Source organism: Cololabis saira, chromosome 1 (assembly GCF_033807715.1).
Source record: "Cololabis saira isolate AMF1-May2022 chromosome 1, fColSai1.1, whole genome shotgun sequence".
Taxonomy (NCBI): Eukaryota; Metazoa; Chordata; class Actinopteri; order Beloniformes; family Belonidae; genus Cololabis; species Cololabis saira.
Window position 1 is genome coordinate 1,863,701 of NC_084587.1, and position 24,687 is coordinate 1,888,387.

Consider the following 24,687-nt stretch of genomic DNA (forward strand, 5'->3'; position numbering starts at 1 on the left):
TCTATCATCTCCTCCATCTTTATCTATCATCTACTCCATCTTTATCTATCATCTCCTCCATCTTTATCTATCATCTCCTCCAGGTTCTCCATCTTTATCTATCATCTCCTCCAGGTTCTACATCTTTAGTGTTGTTCTCTTCTTCCTTTAGATACGCAATCAAATACGTCACAGCAGCTTCTCCAACCTCCTACTTCTGATCTGGTGTTGAAAACAAATGAGGGCGAGTCGAGTGGAGTCGGGCTGAGTAGGAACTAGTGGAAAAGCACCGATAGAGCAGATACCTCAAGCATTTAAGCATGAGATAACCGCGCCTTAGTTATTAATTATTATTATTATTATTATTATTATTATTATTATTATTATTATTATTATTATTATTATTATTATTATTATTATTATACCTTGTTGCTGCTGCAACTTTCACGCAGAGACGTGACTGACGTTTACAGTGATGTAATGACGTGACTCCTCTTAGTGGAAAACAAACCGGTTCTCAGCTGGTTCTTAGTTGAAGGAGTTGTGAACCAGAACCAGAACCAGCAGAACCAGCAGAACCAGCAGAACCAGCAGAACCAGCAGAACCAGCAGAACCAGCAGAACCAGCAGAACCAGCAGAACTACTGAATCTTAAGAATCAACTCGATGCTTGACATTTGAACCGATCCCCAGCCCTAGTATTTACATTCATCATGTTCTTCCATAAATTCTTATAACACGTCGTCCCAAATCCAATTAATGTCTCCATTTCCTCCAGTACTTGTTTCTCTGATTCATGTCTGAGGGAGAACGTTGGTTGTTCCATATCATGGATTTCTCTAACTATTTCTATCCATCCTGAAATTGTTTGATTTCCTGGTTATTTCTTTTCCACTACTTGCAGCGTCTGTTTAAACCAGAGATGATGTGACTCTCTGTTTAAACCAGAGATGATGTGACTCTCTGTTTAAACCAGAGATGATGTGACTCTCTGTTTAAACCAGAGATGATGTGACTCTGTGTGTTTAAACCAGAGATGATGTGACTCTCTGTTTAAACCAGAGATGATGTGACTCTCTGTTTAAACCAGAGATGATGTGACTCTGTGTGTTTAAACCAGAGATGATGTGACTCTGTTTAAACCCAGAGATGATGTGACTCTGTGTTTAAACCAGAGATGATGTGACTCTCTGTTTAAACCAGAGATGATGTGACTCTCTGTTTAAACCAGAGATGATGTGACTCTCTGTGTTTAAACCAGAGATGATGTGACTCTGTTTAAACCCAGAGATGATGAGACTCACCTGCAGCTGCATCACCACGTAGTTGAACTTCTCGTTCCTCCCACAGCCGATGAATTTACACACGTGGTTCTTCCCTGCAGAGACGGAGACGAGAGACGATTAGACGAGGACGTTTAAACGCAGACGTTTAAACGTTTAAACGTTTAAACGCAGACGTTTAAACGCAGACGTCATCCTCACAAAATGATTCATCTAACGTCATCCCACTGAATCTGGATTCAGTGATCTCTAAAAACCTCAATCTTTGCAGAATGAATCATGTTCTTCTGTGAGTTCCAGATGTTTTCATTTTAGGTGGTAATAACTCACATATATATATATATATATATATATATATATATATATATATATATATATATATATATATATATATATATATATATATATATATATATATGTGTATATATACGGGTAAATAGGAATAAAACAGGTAACGTTAAGTCCTCTGTCAGGATGTTATTATTGATATTCATATAACATTTGTGTGTGTGTATGTGTATATGTATATATGTAGCCAGTACTCGAGTTGTAAAAATAAATCAGGGGGGATGGTGGAATTTATCATATGGGGACAGATAATTTGTGCTGATTATAAATAATATAATATATTACAAATAATAGCAGTGACCAAAACAGCTGCAGAAATACTGCAGGAATGACATAGCAGCAGTTAAATGCAGCCTTCTGTAAGCTTTAAATATCCACTGGGCTTACATCAAATACATCAAAACACAACAATAAAAAACACTTTTCTGAACTTATCAATATGACTCTGTCCTTCACAGGATAAGTAACATGGATCACTGCAAAAACTCACAATCTTAACATGAATATTTGTCTTATTTCTAGTTAAAATGTCTCATTTTAGTAAAAAAATCTCATTACACTTAAAACAAGAATCATCACTGGAAAAAACAACAATTTTCACCTGTTTCAAGTAGATTTTCACTTGAAATAAGTAGAAAAATCTGCCAGTGGAACAAGATTTTTTTTTGCTTGTAATAAGAAGATAAATCTTGTCCCAGTGGCAGATTTTTCTACTTATTTCAAGTGAAAATCTACTTGAAACAGGTAAAAATGGTCAAATAAGTTATTTTTCTGGTGATGACTCTAAATGTTGAAATAGCAGTAAAACCACATTCATTGATGAAATGACATAAGGGATGGAAAGGGGGGATGGCAGTTTTACAGGGGGGATGTTTTGGACCGTTTTTATTTCAGGGGGGATGATTTGGACCGTTTTTATTTCAGGGGGGATGCCGTCCCCCCTCATCCCCCCTCAACTCCAGTACTGTATGTATGAATGAATGAATGAATGAATGAATGGTCTTTATTTCAGTCTTGTACGAGCCATTTTTACAAAACAAAAAATGAAAAAGTAAAATAAACATTGCTTTTGCCAAAAACGTGCAGCTGAAGCCGAAGATTATAACCTTTTATTTGGTGATCAAATTAAATCTGAAACATTATCATTAATCCGTGAAAAACAAACAATGCATAAAGACAAAAAAAAATACGACAAATTATAAAATTGACGTTTCACATTCTAGAATGTTTTTGATAATACACCTTATAGTTATAGTGTTTTATATGGATATGTATATATGTATGTCATATCCAAAAAGTGCAAGTGTGTGTGTATATATGTATATATAAATATTTTAGTTTTTTGTATAGAAATTAAATTAATTTTGATATTTTGATAATTTTGATTATAATGAAATAGAGTTTAGGGGTTAGGATTTAATACGTTTTTACTTCTTCCTGCTCCTTTTCGAGCTTGTTAATTATGATGCATGTTTTTATTTATATTTTGTCTTTTTATTTTCTTATTCACATTTATTTATTATTAATTATTATTGTTTTGTTTTGTTTTCACTACTGTTTCATGTTCGTAATAACATTTCTAGTTTTTAGTTTATTCTATTATTATATTACTCTATTATTTACCACCTATTATTTTTATTCTATTATTATTATTATTTTTATTCTATTATTAGTATCTGTGCAGCCCTTAGCAACCAAACACCGCTGCATTGCATTGTGGGAAGTTTCTGCTCAGCTAGTGTCCATCAATCCATACTGATACATTTCTCCAGAATGAGTATGGATAGTACATACTATTGGGTACGTACTAATGTTTCAGACACACTAAAAAATACTGGTTTTGCTCCTCATTAGGTGGAAGGATGGACAGCTCTGCCGTTTCCCCAGGTGCATCATGGGACGGCAGAGAGAGAGCTGTTTCCCCAGGTGCATCATGGGACGGCAGAGAGAGAGCCGTTTCCCCAGGTGCATCATGGGACGGCAGAGAGAGAGCCGTTTCCCCAGGTGCATCATGGGACGGTAGAGAGAGAGCCGTTTCCCCAGGTGCATCATGGGACGGGGCAGAGAGAGAGCTGTAAATAATTCAGGGACGGTGAATCCGCTGGAGCGTTAGCCAGTCAGCTGCTCCGGCCTTCTCCCCAGCAGCCAATCAGGCGCCGCCGTGACGCCAACGCCTCATTAACTTGTGATGTCGTTCTGTTACACAACGTTCATTTATCTGCTGAACCAGCAGATAAATGACCAACGTGGCTCTCAGTGGTTTTCTACTCCGTTCTCTTCTCTCTCCTTCTCCTTCTTGTGTGGGGATTCATCATAATGTACGTTAGGGCTGGGCGATATATCGAGATTTTAATATATATCGATATATTTTCAAACACGATATGGTATGAGACAATATCGTTTATATCGATTATTAAAAAAAAAAAAATTATAATTTGTGTTATGATTTTGAGATTTTTTTTTTTTTTTTAAAGATTTTTTTGGGCTCTAGTGGCCCTTTATTCAAGCTGCAGATATGAAAGGGGTAGAGAGAGAGATCGGGGATGACATGCAGCAAAGGTGCGCAAGCCGGGATTCGAACCTGCGACCGCTGCAGGAGGAGGACTGTAGCCTCAGTATATGAGCCGCTGCTGAACCCACTGCGCCACCGAGCGGCCCGATGATTTTGAGATTTTTGACAGGCACCGGAGACCTTGCGTCCACAGCTTCGAGCCGCCGCGTCGACAATGGAGGCAGAGAACATGGTCCACTCGGACTCGATGTCCCCCGCCTCCCCCGGGATCCGAGAGAAGCTTTCCCGGAGGTGGGAGTTGAAGATGTCCCTGACAGAGGGCTCGGCCAGACGTTCCCAACAGACCCACACAATCCGTTTGGGTCTGCCCGGTCTGTCCAACCTCCTCCTCCGCCAGCGCATCCAACTCACCACCAGGTGGTGATCAGTTGACAGCTCAGCCCCTCTCTTCACCCGAGTGTCCAAGACATGCGGCCGAAGGTCAGATGAAACGACAACAAAGTCGATCATTGACCTCTGGCCTAGGGTGTCCTGGTGCCACGTGCACTGATGGACACCCTTATGCTTGAACATGGTGTTCGTGATGGACAAACTGTGACTCGCACAGAAGTCCAACAACAAAACACCACTCGGGTTCAGATCGGGGAGGCCGTTCCTCCCAATCACGCCTCCCCAAGTATCACTGTCATTGCCCACGTGAGCGTTGAAGTCCCCCAGTAGAACAATGGAGTCCCCAGTTGGAGCACCATCCAGTACTCCTCCCAGGGACCCCAAGAAGGCCGGGTACTAGGGCTGAACGATATACCGTTATCGTATCTATATCGAGATATGAACATTCAAGACATTAATAACGGAAAAGCAACGATATAAACGATATATTTCGGCTCGCCCTGCTTGTACAGCTCGAGCAGTCTCCATAAACATTACTTTTAAGATTGCCCTTGAACGCACCACTACGGCCAGCCAACCACAAAGCTTATTTCATGCTTGCTGTTGATCGACAACTGAAGCCAACCAATGACAAACATAGGAGGGAGGGAGGGAGGGAGACGTGAGCCGCACACAGCCACACGCACAGGAGAGCGGAGAAGAGCGGAGAAATCCAAACGGAAGAAAAGAGACGAGTGCGGAGGATAATGCGGCCGGTGGCAGTGCAGAATCTAATTTTGTGCCAAAACATAAATCATCCTCCATTATTTGGAGGTATTTTGGATTTAGAAAGGATGATATCGACCAGAGCGAGGTGTTGTGCAAGTCGTGTTTGGTGAAAATTGCGACGTGTATTTCGCGGCCATCCCTTTTTAGTTTTGAAATTACAAAATAAAAATAGAGAAATAAACCAAAATAATCCGTTCCCCATCTTTTGTTTTGATAATAAAAAATTAATTGATGTGTTTGAAAATCGAAATTGGGAATTAAAACAGCGAGTGGAAAACTCTTTTCTCTATTTCCTATTCGTTTACTGAAAAACAAGGATTGGACAAATGGGGGGATTGCACATGCGCAGTAATAAATGAAGAAAGTTGTTTCTGGTTCTTTTGTTGATCAGATTGAAAGTTAACATTTTTAGATATTTAATTGTTGAAACAGAAAATAAATCAAATATGAAACCTGGGAGTGAAACATGAGTTTAATCTGTAATCTGTCCTCACTCCATCATGAAACTGCAGTGATGTTGTGACAGTCCGTTCAGCTGCAGCGTCCAATCAATAATCAATAACATGTACTGAACTCTAACTCTAACTGCATTGGTTATTTATCGTTAAAGCGGAGCTACAGTAAAATATTTTGATTATTATTTATTATTGAGTGACTTTATGTTAATGTTGATGACTGGCAGTGAGTTCTAATCAATAAAACTGCACTCTTTTGATTTCTGATGTTTTTATTTTTCTGAAAAATGCTTGGTTTTCACCGAACCGAAGTCATATCGTATCGTATCGATATCGAGATATCTGGCATGAATATCGAGATATGAAATTTTGTCCATATCGTTCAGCCCTACCGGGTACTCCCCACTGCTGTTCGGCCCGTAGGCACAAACAACAGTGAGGGACCCGAGGCGCAGGGAAGCGACCCTCTCGTTCACCGGGGTGAACTCCAACACATGGCGGCTGAGCTGGGGGGCTATAACCAAGCCCACACCAGCCCGCCGCCTCTCACCCTGGGCAACTCCAGAGTAGTGGAGGGTCCAGCCCCTTTCAAGGAGCTGGTTCCAGAGCCCTGGGTGGTCCAGCCCCCTTCAAGGAGCTGGTTCCAGAGTAGTGGAGGGTCCAGCCCCCTTCAAGGAGCTGGTTCCAGAGCCCAAGCTATGTGTGGAGGTGAGCCCGACTATCTCTAGCCGGTATCTCTCAACCAACGAAATAAAGATTTCTATTCTAATTCCAGTTCTCTGTGTGCCTGAGTGCTGATTAATGCCTGGAGGAGTTTTAACACCTCGGGAGGAAGTTTCTGCTGATCAATCAATGACTCAGCGTTAATGACTCAGCGTTTCCAACGTAACGGGACATGAAAGCAGTTTCAGCTTAATTTGTTTTTGGTTTAACGATGACTCTGGTACGTCTCTGTTGGGCCTCGACATCCTGCAGAAATCCTAACGGAGATGTTTCCTGCAACCTCCCAATCCTGGAGGTCACGAGAAACATTTGATTTACAGGGTTTCCTTTTGAAATATTCTGTTTTTCAGTCATTTCCTTGTTTCAGTTTATTAAAGTGGCTCTTGTTTTCTGTTTTGTTTTGGGTTTTTTTCCACTCAGATATGAGTGCGTTTACATGGGAAGTTTAATTCCTCTTTAATTCAGAATTAAAATTAAATCCAATTTAAAGTGATTAAAAATAACACATCATTCCGAATTAAAATGGCCATTCCGAATTAAACATACAGGACTGTCTCAGAAAATTAGAATATTGTGATTTTCTGTAATGCAATTACAAAAACAAAAATGTCATACATCCTGGATTCATTACAAATCAACTGAAATATTGCAAGCCTTTTATTATTTTAATATTGCTGATCATGGCTTACAGTTTAAGAAAACTCAAATATCATATCTCAAAAAATTAGAATATTCTGGGAATCTTAATCTAAACTGTAAGCCATAATCAGCAATATTAAAATAATAAAAGGCTTGCAATATTTCAGTTGATTTGTAATGAATCCAGAATGTATGACTTTTTTTTTTAATTGTATTACAGAAAATAAAGAACTTTATCACAATATTCTAATTTTCTGAGACAGTCCTGTAAATCAGAATTAAAATTAAATCAGATTTAAAATGATTAAAAATAACACATAATTCTGAATGAAAATGGCCGTTCCGAATTAAACTTAATTCCGAAGTAAGAGGCTGGTTTATTCCGATTTTAAATCTGAATAGAATAATTCCGCGATCATAGAAACACTCATTCCAATTGTGATCTTTTCAAAGTTGTAGCGGCTAAGTTAGTTTTTCTTCCGGTAGTTTAACTTCCGGTCCGGAATTGGAGAAAGATCAAACGTGTTTTCCATGTAAATCTCAATTCGGAATTACTATTTCCATGTAAACTGGAAGGAAAAGGAAAATTATTTAATTCGGAATAATTAATTCCGAATTAAAAAACATCAGGTAACCGTTGCCATTGGCCTCTTAAGATTACACCGAGAGGTTTCTGTTCCAAGCACATAGGATGTATAACTCCCCAGGAGTTCCCCAGGGTTCAGTTCTGGGGCTTCCTCTGTTTAAATTCAGGATGAATCGTCGTTATAAAACTGTTCCTAATGTAAACGTTCACATCTTTTCAGCCGGTAATCCTGCGTTTTTATGCTCTAAAGCGACACACGACAAGCTGAAACTTCCTTTTACTAAAATTAGCCCGGTAGAAACTGCTGGTCATGTGACGATAACGGTAATTAAATATATAATGCAATATCGTAGAGGAATCTTAATAGGACTAGCTGTTAATATCCGGGTCAAAGACGTGACGCTTACTTTTTCTGTCCGATGGAACTTTTTACCTAATAATAAACATAAAAATGAATAAAAAATATAACATGTATGTCTAATACGTTCCTTCTACATGTGCCCACTCTTATTTTATTTAAACATGTTGGTTATTGGTCATTTTCTGCCATCTGAAGTGTGAAAACATCATGTGGGGTGACCGTCCGGCCTTGACTTCTGTTTGGACAACTGGTTTTAAATCACATTAAAACAATTTTAAAATAATGCTTGCCCTATTGGGCATACTTTCAAACTTGTTTTAGACTTATTGACAAAGTTATGGAACATTTTTACACACATTTCAATCATAATACACAAACTAATCTTGTCCGAATATGTTCATTGTCTGAATTATCATCTGGGGTGACCATGAAAAAAATACAATTGAGGGACTTTTATATTGACAATCATCTCAAAGAGGATGTTGCATCAGCCAGTTACTCTATGAGGGTCCCAGAGAGACAACCTGCAGGTCAGTAGTCTCTCTCTCCTTTACAAATAAATCCTCTTTCTAACTGCTGCAGTGTATACGTCACATTTTGATATCATGTGGGGTGACCACCCTAAAACTGTAAATAATTTGTTTTATTTGCAAATCTATATTTTGAAGGTAAATTTGTTAGTGATATGTGGTGAGAAGTAGCTAGCTTAGATCATATAGCTAACTGTTAGCCTGTGTTATTTGATTAAACTTGAAAGCATCATGTGGGGTGACCACCTGTCATGTGGGGTAACCAACAAATGGCAATTCTGTATCAAATTCAAAATTGAATGTCTATCAGTTTTGGTTCAAATATAAATTATTGGTATAGCATGCATAAGTGGATACACCTTGTACACATTTTAAATCAGTTTTATGAATTTTAGAGTAAGTAAGAGGGTGACACTGCCATTATGGATAGAATGTATTTAAAAATGGTTTTTAATGGTTTTTTCTGGTTGGTAGAGGATGGCAATGCCCAGGACTGTCACTTAGGTAGGAGCACGGGGTGGTAAAAATGGGAAAAAAAACGGGATAAAAAAAATGAGGAAAAAAAAAAAAATGTTTTTTAAAAAATGAAAGGAAACATGTGTCTATCTTTCTTGAAAAGTTAATTTAATTACTGATACTTATTAAAATATACATTTTGTTATGGAAATCTATTAATTTTGAGATAAATTACGGTCGCCCCAAATGAGGCCTTATACGTCTTTGACCCATCCCTAAATATATCAGCACGATAACTCCTAGCGCACATGTCGATGGGGAGGAGTTTGGGCAGGATCGCGGGAGCCACCAAATCTACACGTCATCAGTCGTGTGCCTTGTCTTCATCAGGTGTTTCGGCCTCTTAACACAATACACCCTCTGCCAAGGTCGCCCACCACAGACTGATCAGACCTGGGTGTGTCACATGGTGGCCCCCCGTGGTCATCTAGCAGCCCATGTTGATCCCTCCGTTTCAGCCACAGCCAGTGACCGCTCCGTTCTGCCGCCTTGGCAAGTTCTTTTATTGCCTTACGCTGGGCCTGTCCTCTGATCCCAATAAAAACCAGACTAAAATGTAGATTACAAAATAAAAACTCTGCTAAAATGTGTCTTCATTTTCGTTGACCAAAACGAGACGAAATGTTCTAACAAAGATCCTTAAAGGGGACCTATTATGGATCTAATCCCTATTTTAAACAGGCCTTGAATGTCTTAAAAACAAGCTTTTGATTGTTTTTGCTAAATACTGTAAATTAGAAATTCAGCCTCTGATCCATGTCTTTATCTTCCCATTCTCTAACCTCATTATCTATGCAGGATTCTGAGTGGGCGGGGCTATGATAATGAGGCTCTGTGCTGATTGGCTGCCTGAATGACACGATACACCGCTACGGAAAAATGGTGGAAGCTCCGGCCGGCGGAGTGAGTTGTGGGCGTGGTTTCACACATCGGAGGACAAACTATGTAAATCGCATTTTGGTTCCGTAACGACGGGAGCAGAATGGAATACTTTCCTACATAGACGTGGAAAAGAAAACTCAATGTATCGTGGAAAAAGAAAGAGATGGGGAGAAAATGTGGAAAAATAAATATGTTGTAAACTCTGACCAACCAGAGCCAGGACTACGGTCTGGTCCGGCGGGCAGGGCTGCCACCTAGAGGTGTCTTTACACCCGACGTCTGAGTGATGGACAGCGTGGATGAAGGAGTGGATGAACGCGTGGATGAACGTGTGAATGTCTCTCACCCTGCAGCTTCTTCAGCACCGCCACCTCCATCTTCAGCACCTGCTTGGGCTGCTGGGCCGACTCCACCTTCAGGGCCACGTTCTCCCGCGTCAGCAGGTCCAGGGCCTCGTAGATCTCCCCGAACCCGCCGCCGCCGATCTTCTTCAGCTGGGACACACAGTTCAGGTTTTATTCAGACAGGATTACAAACAGCACCATTTCTATACAAAGCCTGGAACAATTTGTTACTGATGAGGCATTGTGACACTGTGGCTGACATGAAACTCCAGCTTCCTACCCCTGCAGGGCCGACACCTTGGAACTAGCTTCAACAAACACTTGAACCACGGGAATGCCATATGACGAAGTTCCTGACTGACTGATATGTTAATACCAACTCCACATGATGAAGTTCCTGACTGACTCATATGTTAATACCAACTCATTTGGCCACAGACTTGAATCACGAGAACTCCCTATGGGGTAGTTTACAACTTAGTGACAGTCATGCCAAATGCCCCATAACGGCATTTGGCCACAGATCACATCTGACTTTAAATTGTTTTTGTCTCTCACTTGGCTTGTTTATTCCTGCCTTTTGTACTTTGAACTTACTGTATAAAGAGTCATGATTCCAACCACTCTGGGTCAGCACACCAACCCAGACACGCTCTGTAGGTCTGCTCACCGCCGGCTACTGAATAAAACTCACTACACCACAGACTAAAACTCTCTACACCACAGACTAAAACTCTCTACACCACAGACTAAAACTCTCTACACCACAGCGGACTAAAACTCACTACACCACAGACTAAAACTCTCTACACCACAGACTAAAACTCTCTACACCACAGCGGACTAAAACTCTCTACACCACAGACTAAAACTCTCTACACCACAGCGGACTAAAACTCTCTACACCACAGACTAAAACTCTCTACACAACAGACTAAAACTATCTACACCACAGACTAAAACTCTCTACACCACAGACTAAAACTCTCTACACCACAGACTAAAACTCTCTACACCACAGACTAAAACTCTCTACACCACAGACTAAAACTCTCTACACCACAGACTAAAACTCTCTACACCACAGTGGACTAAAACTCTCTACACCACAGACTAAAACTCTCTACACCACAGCGGACTAAAACTCTCTTCACCACAGACTAAAACTCTCTACACCACAGACTAAAACTCTCTACACCACAGACTAAAACTCTCTACACCACAGACTAAAACTCTCTACACCACAGACTAAAACTCACTACACCACAGACTAAAACTCTCTACACCACAGCGGACTAAAACTCTACACCACAGACTAAAACTCTCTACACCACAGACTAAAACTCTCTACACCACAGACTAAAGCTCTCTACACCACAGACTAAAACTCTCTACACCACAGACTAAAACTCTCTACACCACAGCGGACTAAAACTCTCTACACCACAGACTAAAACTCACTACACCACAGCGGACTAAAACTCTCTACACCACAGCGGACTATAACTCTCTCGCCCACAGACTAAAACTCTCTCCACCCCAGACTAAAACTCTCTACACCACAGACTAAAACTCTCTCCACCACAGACTAAAACTCTCTACACCACAGACTAAAACTCTCTACACCACAGACTAAAACTCTCTACACCACAGCGGACTAAAACTCTCTACACCACAGCGGATTAAAACTTTCTACACCACAGCGGACTAAAACTCTCTACACCACAGACTAAAACTCTCTACACCACAGACTAAAACTCTCTACACCACAGACTAAAACTCTCTACACCACAGACTAAAACTCTCTACACCACAGACTAAAACTCTCTACACCACAGCAGACTAAAATTCTCCACACCACAGCGGACTAAAACTCTCTACACCACAGCGGACTAAAACTCTCTACACCACAGCGGATTAAAACTTTCTACACCACAGCGGATTAAAACTTTCTACACCACAGACTAAAACTCTCTACACCACAGACTAAAACTCTCTACACCACAGCGGACTAAAACTCTCTACACCACAGACTAAAACTCTCTACACCACAGCAGACTAAAATTCTCTACACCACAGCGGACTAAAACTCTCTACACCACAGCGGACTAAAACTCTCTACACCACAGCGGACTAAAACTCTCTACACCACAGACTAAAACTCTCTACACCACAGACTAAAACTCTCTACACCACAGACTAAAACTCTCTACACCACAGACTAAAACTCTCTACACCACAGCGGACTAAAACTCTCTACACCACAGACTAAAACTCTCTACACCACAGACTAAAACTCTCTACACCACAGACTAAAACTCTCTACACCACAGACTAAAACTCTCTACACCACAGACTAAAACTCTCTACACCACAGCGGAATAAAACTCACTACACCACAGCAGACTAAAACTCTCTACACCACAGCGGACTAAAACTCTCTACACCACAGCGGATTAAAACTTTCTACACCACAGCGGATTAAAACTTTCTACACCACAGACTAAAACTCTCTACACCACAGCGGATTAAAACTCACTACACCACAGCGGATTAAAACTTTCTACACCACAGACTAAAACTCTCTACACCACAGACTAAAACTCTCTACACCACAGACTAAAACTCTCTACACCACAGCGGATTAAAACTCACTACACCACAGCGGATTAAAACTCTCTACACCACAGACTAAAACTCTCTACACCACAGACTAAAACTCTCTACACCACAGCGGATTAAAACTCACTACACCACAGACTAAAACTCTACACCACAGACTAAAACTCTCTACACCACAGACTAAAACTCTCTACACCACAGCAGACTAAAACTCTCTACACCACAGACTAAAACTCACTACACCACAGCGGACTAAAACTCTCTACACCACAGACTAAAACTCTCTACACCACAGCGGAATAAAACTCTCTACACCACAGACTAAAACTCTCTACACCACAGACTAAAACTCTCTACACCACAGAATAAAACTCTCTACACCACAGACTAAAACTCTCTACACCACAGACTAAAACTCTCTACACCACAGACTAAAACTCTCTACAGTACAGACTAAAACTCACTACACCACAGACTAAAACTCTCTACACCACAGACTAAAACTCTCTACACCACAGCGGACTAAAACTCTCTACACCACAGCGGACTAAAACTCTCTACACCACAGCGGACTAAAACTCTACACCACAGCGGACTAAAACTCTCTACACCACAGCGGACTAAAACTCTCTACACCACAGCGGACTAAAACTCTCTACACCACAGACTAAAACTCTCTACACCACAGCGGACTAAAACTCTCTACACCACAGACTAAAACTCTCTACACCACAGCGGACTAAAACTCACTACACCACAGACTAAAACTCTCTACACCACAGCGGACTAAAACTCTACACCACAGCGGACTAAAACTCACTACACCACAGACTAAAACTCTCTACACCACAGCGGACTAAAACTCTCTACACCACAGCGGACTAAAACTCACTACACCACAGACTAAAACTCTCTACACCACAGCGGACTAAAACTCACTACACCACAGCGGACTAAAACTCTCTACACCACAGACTAAAACTCACTACACCACGGACTAAAACTCTCTACACCACAGACTAAAACTCTCTACACCACAGACTAAAACTCACTACACCACAGCGGACTTCTGAACTGGATTTGATAATATTCTTCAACATTACCAAATCAATTACAGAAACTGTTTCATGAAAGAGAGGGAGGGGATGATTTAAGGGAAACATTACATTTCAAGATTCAGCAATATCAATCTACAATGAAAAGGTTCTGCATAACAAATGGAGTAATATATATATATATATATATATATATATATATATATATATATATATATATATATATATATATATATATATATATATATATATATATATATACATATATATATATATCAGAATCAGAATCAGAATCAGAATCAGCTTTATTGGCCAGGTTCGAACATTGTCCAACAAGGAATTTGATTCGGTTATTTCGCTCTTTGGTAGTAAAAAAATAACAATAAACAAATAAACAATAAACAAATGTGGTATTACTATCTACAGTATAAACATTTAACATTTTAACATTTTAAGGTGCAGCAGTTTGAGGTAGTGATAAAAGAAGGATAGTTCTGAATAAAAATAAGAATAAGTATAAGTATAACCTATATACAATTTAACAGACAAATTATACAAAAAATACAAAAAATTATACAAAAGGAAGTACAAAAGTGAGAGGTGCAGAGGTGCAGCAGAGTGAGGCAGACATGATTATTAAAGAGGGTGCTGGATGATTTTTTATTGCACGTGTTTGGTTACTCTGAGACTTATTATTTGTGGGAGTTCATCAGAGCAACCGCTTGCGGGAAGAAACTGTCTTTGTGTCTGGAGGTTTTGGCGTACAGTGCTCTGTAGCGCCGTCCAGAGGGGAGGAGTTGGAACAGGCAGTGTCCCGGGTGTGAGGGGTCTGCAGAGATTCGACCTGCCCGTTTCCTGGTCCTGGACCGGTACAGGTCGTCGATAGATGGGAGGTTAGTCCCAACTATCCTCTCTGCAGACCTGATGGTCCGTTGCAGTCTGTGCCTGTCTAGTTTGGTGGCTGATGCAAATATATATATATATGTGTGTGTGTGTGATCTATTTGTGTGGAGACCGCAAAAATATATATATGTACCTGTGTATATATGTATGTCCTATCCAAACAGTTCATGTGTATGTGTATATATGTAAGTGTGTGCTTGTTATAGGTTGTAGCAGGGCTAGTGCTACAGGGGTCGACCGACAGGACAGAGGACACAGGGTTTTGTGCAGGAACTCGTTTATTCACTCTCACTGCAGACACACGTGCACCAACACCTTCAGCAGAGACCCCTTGCTGCTGTGCAGCCACGCCTTATGAAGCCCGGCAGGGTGGAGAGGTTGATGGGGCACACCTGTGCCCAATCACCTGAGTGGCTGCTCCTCCACCCTGCCACATATATAGATATGTTTTGTTTTTTGTATAGAAATTAATTTGGATTATAATGAAATAGAGTGTAGGAGGTAGGATTTAAAGTTTTTACTTCTTCCTACTCCTTTTCGAGCTTGTTAATTATGATGGATTGATGTTTTTATTTATATTTGTCTTTTTTTTTCTTATTTACATTTATTATTGATTTTTGTTTTGTTTTCACTAATGTTTCATGTTCGAAATAAAAATTTCAATTCAATACTTTACATTACCTTCTTAACTTTTTAATTATTTAAAATAAGGGAAAAAAAACTATAATATAACAGAAAATCCCTCTTTTTCTTCAGTCTTGCTCTGTCTACCATCTTTCCTGTCATTTCATCCCGCCCTCCTTCAGTTTTCAGCTGATGTGTCGAAGCTCAGCAGCTCAGAGACGATCGGTGACGTGAGAATCGACCGCTGCAAAGCTGCAAAGCTGCAAAGCCGCAAAGCTACAAAGCTGCACCGCTGCAACGCCACAAAGCTGCAATGCCGCAACCTGATTTACTGAGACAGGAGCTGCGTTATGTAACGTCTTCCTTCAGAAAAACTGAGCTTTAGACGTGTTAAGCTTTTAACTGGCATGACTCAGCATCTCAGATCTGAGTCAGCTCATCTGTTTTTCTGGAATACAGTGTATTTTTGGCCATTTTATTTGCAAACACTTAAAAACAATATACATTTGAGACATTTTGAGTATTCTTTTCACTCCCTGCATGTGAGTCTCTTTCATTTTCATGGTTTCACTTTGAATGTATAACTCCCCAGGAGTTCCCCAGGGTTCAGTTGTGGGGCTCCCTCTGTTCAAATTCAGGATGAATCGTCTTTATAAAACTATTTCTAATGTAAACCTTCACATCTTTTCAGCCGGTAATCCTGTGTTTTACTGCTCTACACCAACACACAACGAGCTGAAACTTCCTTTTACTATAATTAAATGTGATGTGTTTTAACGTTTAAAGTTCTTCTCTCATTAAATATATATGTATGTCACTGAATCTTTTACCAACTTTCTAGCTTGTGCTGTTTATTGTTTCTATTCAGAATCAAGTCCCGTCTTTATTGTAGCCGCAAGTTTTATGTATGTGACGGTTTATCCCTAATGCGTACTATCTTAGTAGTAGTTGTTGTGTACTTGTGTAGGACGGTCTAGTTCTCTGTCTATCTGTAAGAGGTTTTCAGGTCTGTTCTCCAACTCCGTCTCTCAAACTTCCACAGCGGTGGTCGAGGTTTTGGCAGCGACACAAACTCAGACGCTCGTATCGTCTCCATAACTCCATCTATCAATCACATCATTCATGTTCTCCAACAAATCCTTCCTGTCAAACTTCGTATTGACTTCAAAACGCTGCTCCAAACTTTCAAGGCCGTCCACAACCTTCAACAATCAGGTTTATTAAACAGCTATTAAACGGAGGGGAGGGCGGTAAATCTGAGTAAATAACTCTGCGACAGTCTTGTTCTGTACAAAAATCAAATGTAGGTTCACCTACAGTTCTAACTAAAACACTGCCATTATAAAAATTAAAGCTGCAAGCAGCGATGAACGGGCCCTCGCGCGTGCAATTTTCACCAATAAAGGTCAAGGACTCAAAACTAAGTCCGATGACACCACCCATGATTAGATCTAATCTAATTTTACGGCGGGGGGATCTGAGGGACATAGAGATAACTGACCGTAGAGAATCATTAAGTCAGACTCCCGACTTGCCAGGAGGCAAAGGTCAAGAAGTGGGAGAACCACTTATCTGGGGAGAAGTCATGACTCTGGCAGCCCTGACCCTTCCAGGAAAAAGACACTTGGCTAAATGAAGGTGCTACTGTAACTTCAGAAGGCCTTTATGCAGTGCGAAGCAAACCAGTACTTCCAGAAAACCTGTTCCCCCTGGTGGCTAAATTGAGCCATGGGAAGTCCCGTGTCTCGAACAGGAGGGAGGCAGGGTATAGTACACCAAATAAGAGTATTTCAATACCTACTTTAAAAAGTTTTGTCACACTCTTTGGGTAGTGCATGGTTGCCCGTTCCAGCTCCCTCTATGGGAAGGGGAACGGTGGCAAAAGAAAGCCAAAGAAATCCACTCTCGATGTGGATGAGTGAATTGTTTGCTGAACAGATGTTCAAAGTTCTTGTAAGCTGCCGCTTTCTCCTCTCTCTCCTACGAAGGAATTGCTGAAACCAGGTGACCGGATCCTGATTCGATGGGTGAAACGAAAAACATGGTCATCACCCCATTGGGACGGCCCCTTTGTTGTCCAGATTGCAACCCCAACAGCAGTAAAGGTGGCTGAACGATCTACGTGGGCTCACCAGTCACAGTGCAAGCTGGTAGAAACTTTCCAGACCCTGAGTAGGCCGGAAGTCGGACGGTATCAAAACCTACAACAGACTGGAGAGGAGTCCGAGAGATGGAAGAAACTTTTCCACTAATGAGTCATGCTGACATGTTAGGAATTGTTCCTCAAAACTCTTTACTTACAGTGTTGTTGTAATTTATGAACACTGCTGTACGTTCATCCCTGATGAAACTGGTGCTGAATGTTACCAAAGCTATAGCCGAATTACGTCAGTTGGCCAAAGTCGTGCCAGAAGACAGACGCTCAGCAGGCACCACTTTTTTGGTCCTGGCTGACCTCTTCTGAAGTCTATTACCGACAACTCCAACTGATGACAAGGATGATTATGATGACACTGGAGTGTTTCATTTTGCTTACTGTGAAATGTTTTAAACTTGTATGTGTCTTGGCCTTTTCAGAATGGGTAATCGCTCACTAGGGGGGTCGGAGAGGAATTTTGCCCCATATAGCCTGGGGTTTTTGCCTCTTCCTTGACGTATAATTACTCGTTAACAAGCTTGCATTAAGTGTGTCATAAGCTCCCCTTGCTATTTTTTTAAATGTTTATGATGCTACTATCCTAAGCCTAATGGACGGATATTAGATGAAGTTTCAAAAGGACAACAGGAGGGAATTGTGAGGTTATTCAACCTTTAAACTTGTTTCGTCCTTATGAAACTGTCATGCTTGGCTAACAGATGTCACAACAGCCACTACCTGATCTACTCAGGTTTTGGACTGTTTTGGTGACATTTGTCTACTGTAGTGTGATGGACTCAATCACACGTTATCACTTCCACCCATTATCAACTGTTCAGTGTTCACTGTCCTTATATGGTCAATTCCTGTCAAGTTTCTCAATAAAACCATCATGCAGGAGGAAGACCTTTGGGAAGCATTTTGCTGTCAGGGGCTCTGCCCCTGTTGCTGTTGCTCTCCCCCTTCTGCAGAAGTGCGTTAAAACTATTCCAAGCCAGTCTCTGTGTCTTTCCTCGTTACGAACTTATGTAATGTTGATTTAGACCTAACAATTTCCCTCCCCCATTCATTTCCATTTTCAAACATTTTTGAAAAAGCTCCCGGAGCCACGAGGGCAGCACTGAAGAGCCGCGTGTTGCCGACCCCTGCGCATGATATCCAGCTGGCCAGAGCCAATTGTAGATGTTTTGACCAAGAAGGGCCAATGCTGTCAATATTAACTTTGAATAAATCTGATTTGGCGATCAATATCTAGGTATTTAGTTAGTCTCAAAGACTGAAACTGAAACTGCAGCAGGCTGACAGAAACAACACCAGAACTCACCACTTTCCACCGGTCCTTGACCATGGCGTTGGTCAGCAGGATGTCGGCCGTCTCCGACGTCCCGTTCATGTTGGCGTTGTCTTGGAGGCTGGAGACTAAGCACGGCACCTGCCAGCCGGACAGAACACGAGCAGCTCCCTGCTTGAAAGAGCCATTTATCTGCGAGAGAGGGAGGTGGAGAAGCAAGACAGAGAACTTTACCATCTGAGCACCGGGAGACTCCAGCGGGTCGGTCAGTCCAGAACAGAACAGGCAATAAAAACGTGTCCGACTGCCAGAGAAGCCATTCCTCAGCTGGATCAGGCTACAGGCCGTAGAGGGTTGCACTAGCGCGGAGGTGAAGGGGGTGATGGTATTTGCAGTAACCGGAGCAAATATCATATCAGGAGGAAGCAGCGAGACGCTCTGTTCCCACCCCGACCGGCTGCAGGTTCAACGCTGCAGCGGCTGCAGGTTCAACGCTGCCGCAGGTTCAACGCTGCAGCGGCTGCAGGTTCAATGCTGCGCCGGCTGCAGGTTCAACGCTGCGGCGACCGCAGGTTCAACGCTGCGGCGACCACAGGTTCAACGCTGCGGCGGCTACAGGTTCAACGCTGCAGCGGCCGCAGGTTCAACGCTGCGGCGACCGCAGGTTCAACGCTGCGGTGGCTGCAGGTTCAACGCTGCGGCGACCGCAGGTTCAACACTGCGGCGACCCCAGGTTCATCGCTGCAGCGGCCGCAGGTTCAACGCTGCGGCAGCTGCAGGTTCAACGCCGCGGCGGCTGCAGGTTCAACGCTGCAGCGGCTACGGGAGAGGATTAGCCATGCAGGAGAAAACATATTGGAGACGTGAAGATTTGTTTTTATTGTGCAACTTCGAGAAAAAAGTTGAAATGTCGAGATTAATGTTGAAATACAATTTCAAGAATAAAGTAAAAATTTCGTGAATAAAGTCGAAATTTCGCCTTTTTTCTCAACATTTCAACTTTATTCACAAAATTTGGACTTTTTTCTCAACATTTCAACTTTTTTCTCAACATTTCAACTTTTTTCTCGAAGTGCGTAATGAAAAAAACAATCTTCCTCCTCTAAAATATTTGTATTTTTCTCCTGCCTGGCCCTGATTCTCTTCCGTAGCCCGGCAGCCATGAAGTCGGGTGAATAAATCAGATCATGCTGCTTTAATTTCACCGTCTCAACATCCGTCAGCTCGGGACGTTTCCCGCCACCAACCGCCCCGGACCAGGAAGGAGCTCAAAGTGCAGGATAAACGGGGGGAACTTTTCACATTTCACCTTCTTGCTGAGAGTACGTTAGCTTAGCATCAAGACTAGGCTCAATTAGGGCTGGGGATCAATTCAAATGTCAAGAATGGATTTGATTCTGATTCTTAAGATTCAGAATCAGATTTGATCTGTTCCAATTTGATTCGATTTGATTCCGATATTGATTTGGGTTCGTGTTATTAAAACTGTTTTTTTAGCTGTTGCATTACTTATATGACTGTGTAGTTAATGCAACATATTAACACTAGTATTATATTGAGATTCAATAGCAGAACTATGACATCGGTTTTATTTTTTCCCACATTCCGTTTTGAATTTTTTCCATTTTCGGTCTATTTCGGATTTCAATTTTTGAGAATTTCGTTTTTTGCATTTTATGCAAATGTAACCGCAAGACAGTATATAAAGTACATAAATATAGACAATTTATGCATATTTAAAGGCCAAAACATGGAACCAGTTATTCTCGTGTCCAACAAAACATTCCTTTTTTTGGCATAAAAAAATACCAAAGGTTGTAATGATGAAAAAAAAATCGATCGATTTTTAGACATACGAATCGATTTTAAGGAATTAATATGAGAAACGGTTTAGAATCGGAAAATCGATTTTTTCAACAAAGGCCTAGACTCAATCTGTCCCAAAATAATAAAATAAACCCATAGACGCTGGTAAAGTTCATATAATAACTGCCGAGAGCCGACAGATCGCTGCTAGGGGCGGAAATTGACCGTCGCCATAAAATCCCCAATTTTTATCCTGTTTCTGATCAAAATTACAAAACGTGGCTCACAGCTAGCGGTTTAATCTTAATTAACGTCTCTCAGCAAGAATGAGTATTTCCTAAAGTGTTGAACTGTTATTTGAGTCAACAGGACACGTGTGGCCGCGGTTCATGAACAATCTGAGTGGAAAAGCTAGTTCTTCATAGCCTGAACCGTCTCCAGTTAGCCGTTAGCAGAGGAACCTGTCGTTCCCGTCGTCGCTACAGAAGCTCGTCAGACGTTAAAGTGGAAGCAAACATTAATCCTGCTGGGCAACATGTTGCAAAAGCCATAACAAATAACGTGATCTGTTATTTGGGTCCAGGACCTGGTTTTCATCCGTGAAGCTGAAGCCGTTAGAGTGTCGTACGTTCCGAGCTCGAGTTCTGCTCCCAACAACCTCCCGGAATCACGGGTTGGATCGGGGGATCCAGGGTGAGCTGGATGAGTTTGGGTTGCGGGTTAGAAGGTCATGAAAGCTGCAGGAGATTGTTGCGACCAGACGGGGAGTGAACTCTCCGAGGAGACACGTAGAGGGACGTAGAGGGACGTAGAGGGACGCTGTGCTAACGCTGTGCTAACGCTATGCTAACGCTGTGCTAACGCTACGCTGCCCTGAACCTCGACTGACGGATCCAAACTCTGCAGAGACGCCAACTGTTCACATCGAAATCTGGTTTTAACACCAGTCAGACTGTAAAGCTAAAGGAACGTACCGGAGTTAAAAACAACCTAAAGGCTGTTATTAGATGGTAAAGTGTGTAAACTTTCATCAGGGACCATAAACCCCCTTTTCCACCAAACTGGTTCCAGATCTGGTTCTGGTTCACAACTCGTTCAACTAAGAACCAGCTGACGTAACATCAGTTACGTCTCTGCAAACGTCAGTTACGTCTCTGCAAACGTCAGTTACATCTCTGCTAACGTCAGTTACATCTCTGCTAACGTCAGTTACGTCTCTGCTAACGTCAGTTACGTCTCTGCTAACGTCAGTTACGTCTGCAAACGTCAGTTACGTCTCTGCAAACGTCAGTTACATCTCTGCTAACGTCAGTTACATCTCTGCTAACGTCAGTTACGTCTCTGCAAATGTCAGTTACGTCTCTGCTAACGTCAGTTACGTCTCTGCAAACGTCAGTTACGTCTCTGCAAACGTCAGTTACATCGTTGCGTTTGCGTGAAAGTTGAAGCAACAACAAGGTATCTGCTCTAATAGGACTTGTTTGAAATTGAACTTGTTGCAGCCGCAGTCGGGGTGGGAACAGAACCTGGAACCAGTTTGGTGGAAAAGGGGTGAAAGTGGACATGACAAGATTCCGTAAAACTGAGAGTAAGAACCTGTAGAGGCTCAACCATTTGGTCCGTCTCCTGTTGTCGTTTACAAGCGTCATCTGGTCCGGTTTCAGGGCCGTTGCTGTTCCGGCGGTTGATGCAGGAAACGGAGCAAACGGAGCAAACGGAGCAAACAGAGAGTACCACCAGAAACTGGTGGGGGCGATGTTGAGCAGTATCAGTAACGTCAAGGAACAAGGCGGGGCCATATGAGAGCGCTTGAAACGGTTGTGCCTATTTACGTACGTATGGGAGCATGAATACGCCGTTAAACAGAGAGTGGAGTCTCGCTACCCCCACTAGGGCCGTCCATTTACTGCAAACATATTGTCTATTCGGACTAAAATCTGGTTTCAATTCACATCGTTTTGGTCCCGAACCCAAGTTTACCATCTAACAAAGGACCTCCGGTTGTTTTTTCCGTCAGTACCTGCCGATCAAGACCTCTGCTCACGAACACCGGTGAATTTACGGGGGGAGTAACCCGGTACATGATGACCGTCGCCGCCACAGCGGAGGCCAGATGCATAGGACAGACGGAGCATTCATGCATCAAACTCATGCGCAACCGTGGCTGCTCCGGCGGTTTGGGAGGACGTTTAAAAGCCGACTGGTTCGGTCACATTTCTACAGAAGAGTATCAGGGTCATGCAGGAGGAAAAATATTTGAGAGGGGAAGATTATTTTTTTATTGTGCACTTCGAGAAAAAAGTCAAAATATCGAGAGAAAAAGTCAAAATGTCGAGATTAATGTTGCAATACAATTTCAAGAATAAAGTCGAAATTTTGCAGTTTTCTCAACATTTCAACGAAAATTGTATTCCAACATTATTCTCGACATTTCGACTTTTTTCTCGAAGTGCACAATAAAAAAACATCTTCCCCTCTCAAATATTTTTTCTCCTGCCTGGCCCTAACACTTTTCCGTACATTTCTCAGGTGAAGTTTTGTATTTTGTGATTATTTAACTAAAATCACCAAGTCAAACTGATTTCCATCCCTCAGCGTCGCTGGCGAGTCTCGGCTTTACTGCTTTCTGTTTATCGCTCCTTCCACTGCCTAGCTGAGAAAATCGTAGTGGACATCAGGTTCCTACCCGAGTGCAGTTCTACAAGGACATAGATCTATAGAACCACATACATCAAGACTTAGGAATATATATATGTTTATATGCACATATCTTTGTTTCTGCATAAACAGTTCAGGTTCTGATCATACGTTTATGGTGGGACTCAGGATTCCAATCACTTCCATGTATTTTGGGATTGCAAGGTTATTGTAGCCTATTGGGGGGAAATTCACAAACACATTAATAATATATTTGGAGTCAAAATTCCTTATCAGTTGGATACTCTATATAAGGGAGACGTCCAATTTGAGGGGTGGAATAACAAAGATAAGAAACTACAGAAACTCCCTGTTACAAGGAGGTGGTTAAAACCTGAATCCCCCACTATACTGTAGATGAATGGATAGGAATAATATATGAAATATATGTCATGGAAAAGTTGTCATTCTCTCTAAAAATCCAGAGGGAGAAAGTTAGAGATAATTACCTCAGAATTCTGAGAAAAATTTTAATAAAAAAAATCTGCTGTTTTTCTGAATTAACGAGATAATTATCTCAGAATTCCGAGAAAAATGTTAATAAAAAAAAAAAATCTGCTCTGTTTTTCTGAATTAACGAGTTCATTCTCTCAGAATTCTGAGAAAAGTTTTAACGAAAAAAAATGAATGTGCTCTGTTTAGTGCACAATAAAAGAAAATCTTCCCCTCTCAAATATTTTTTTCCTGCAAGGCCCTGATACTCTTCCGTAAAAAAAAAAGAACCTACGTTTATGCATCTGGCCTCTGCTTTTCTTTCCAGCTACTTCCATCAGTCGTCCGTGTTCTCCTGTCACTCAAACTGAGCTCAGATACAACAAACCCCGAACAGTCGTTAGTTTTTAGCTTCGTGATTGGTGGGGGAGGGGTGGAGGGGGCGTGTCTTCAGTCCAGAGTGATGCATGTCAGTCCAAACCATGCGATTCTGCATGCAGAGCCGCGGCGGCCGTCGGTGCATGCAGAGCTCAGGCCGACGGCAGTAATGGAGAGAGTCCATCGTGTTTCCAGTCAGGCCAGTCAGGGCCGGACTGCAAAGGGAGGGGGGTTTGGTGGGGGTGTGGAGGGGGGGCGTCTCTGCATCTTCAGTGATACAGCTCGATATCTTCATCTAATCCTCAACACCGTAACACTGGAGATGCAGAAACCTGCTGCACACCTACCTGAACGTGATGCTGAGACGCCAACCACTGCAGAGGGGGCGGGGCCACGCAGTTCCCCCACAATGCACCGCGGCGGCCT

The 24,687-nt window shown here is 41.8% G+C and overlaps 1 protein-coding gene across 3 annotated transcripts in view; it reads right to left on the reverse strand.

Annotated features, from left to right (window-relative positions):
- ttbk1a (tau tubulin kinase 1a) overlaps nt 1-24,687 on the reverse strand; it is a 115,278-nt gene that overhangs the window by 75,504 nt on the left and 15,087 nt on the right. For all 3 annotated transcript variants that reach the window (XM_061725762.1, XM_061725672.1, XM_061725586.1), the window contains 3 exons: nt 18,982-19,140; nt 10,319-10,466; nt 1,284-1,357 (listed from right to left, as the gene is read on the reverse strand). In XM_061725762.1, the coding sequence (XP_061581746.1) occupies nt 1,284-1,357; nt 10,319-10,466; nt 18,982-19,050 (291 nt within the window). In that variant the 5' untranslated portion in view covers nt 19,051-19,140. The remainder of the gene's footprint in view (nt 1-1,283; nt 1,358-10,318; nt 10,467-18,981; nt 19,141-24,687) is intronic.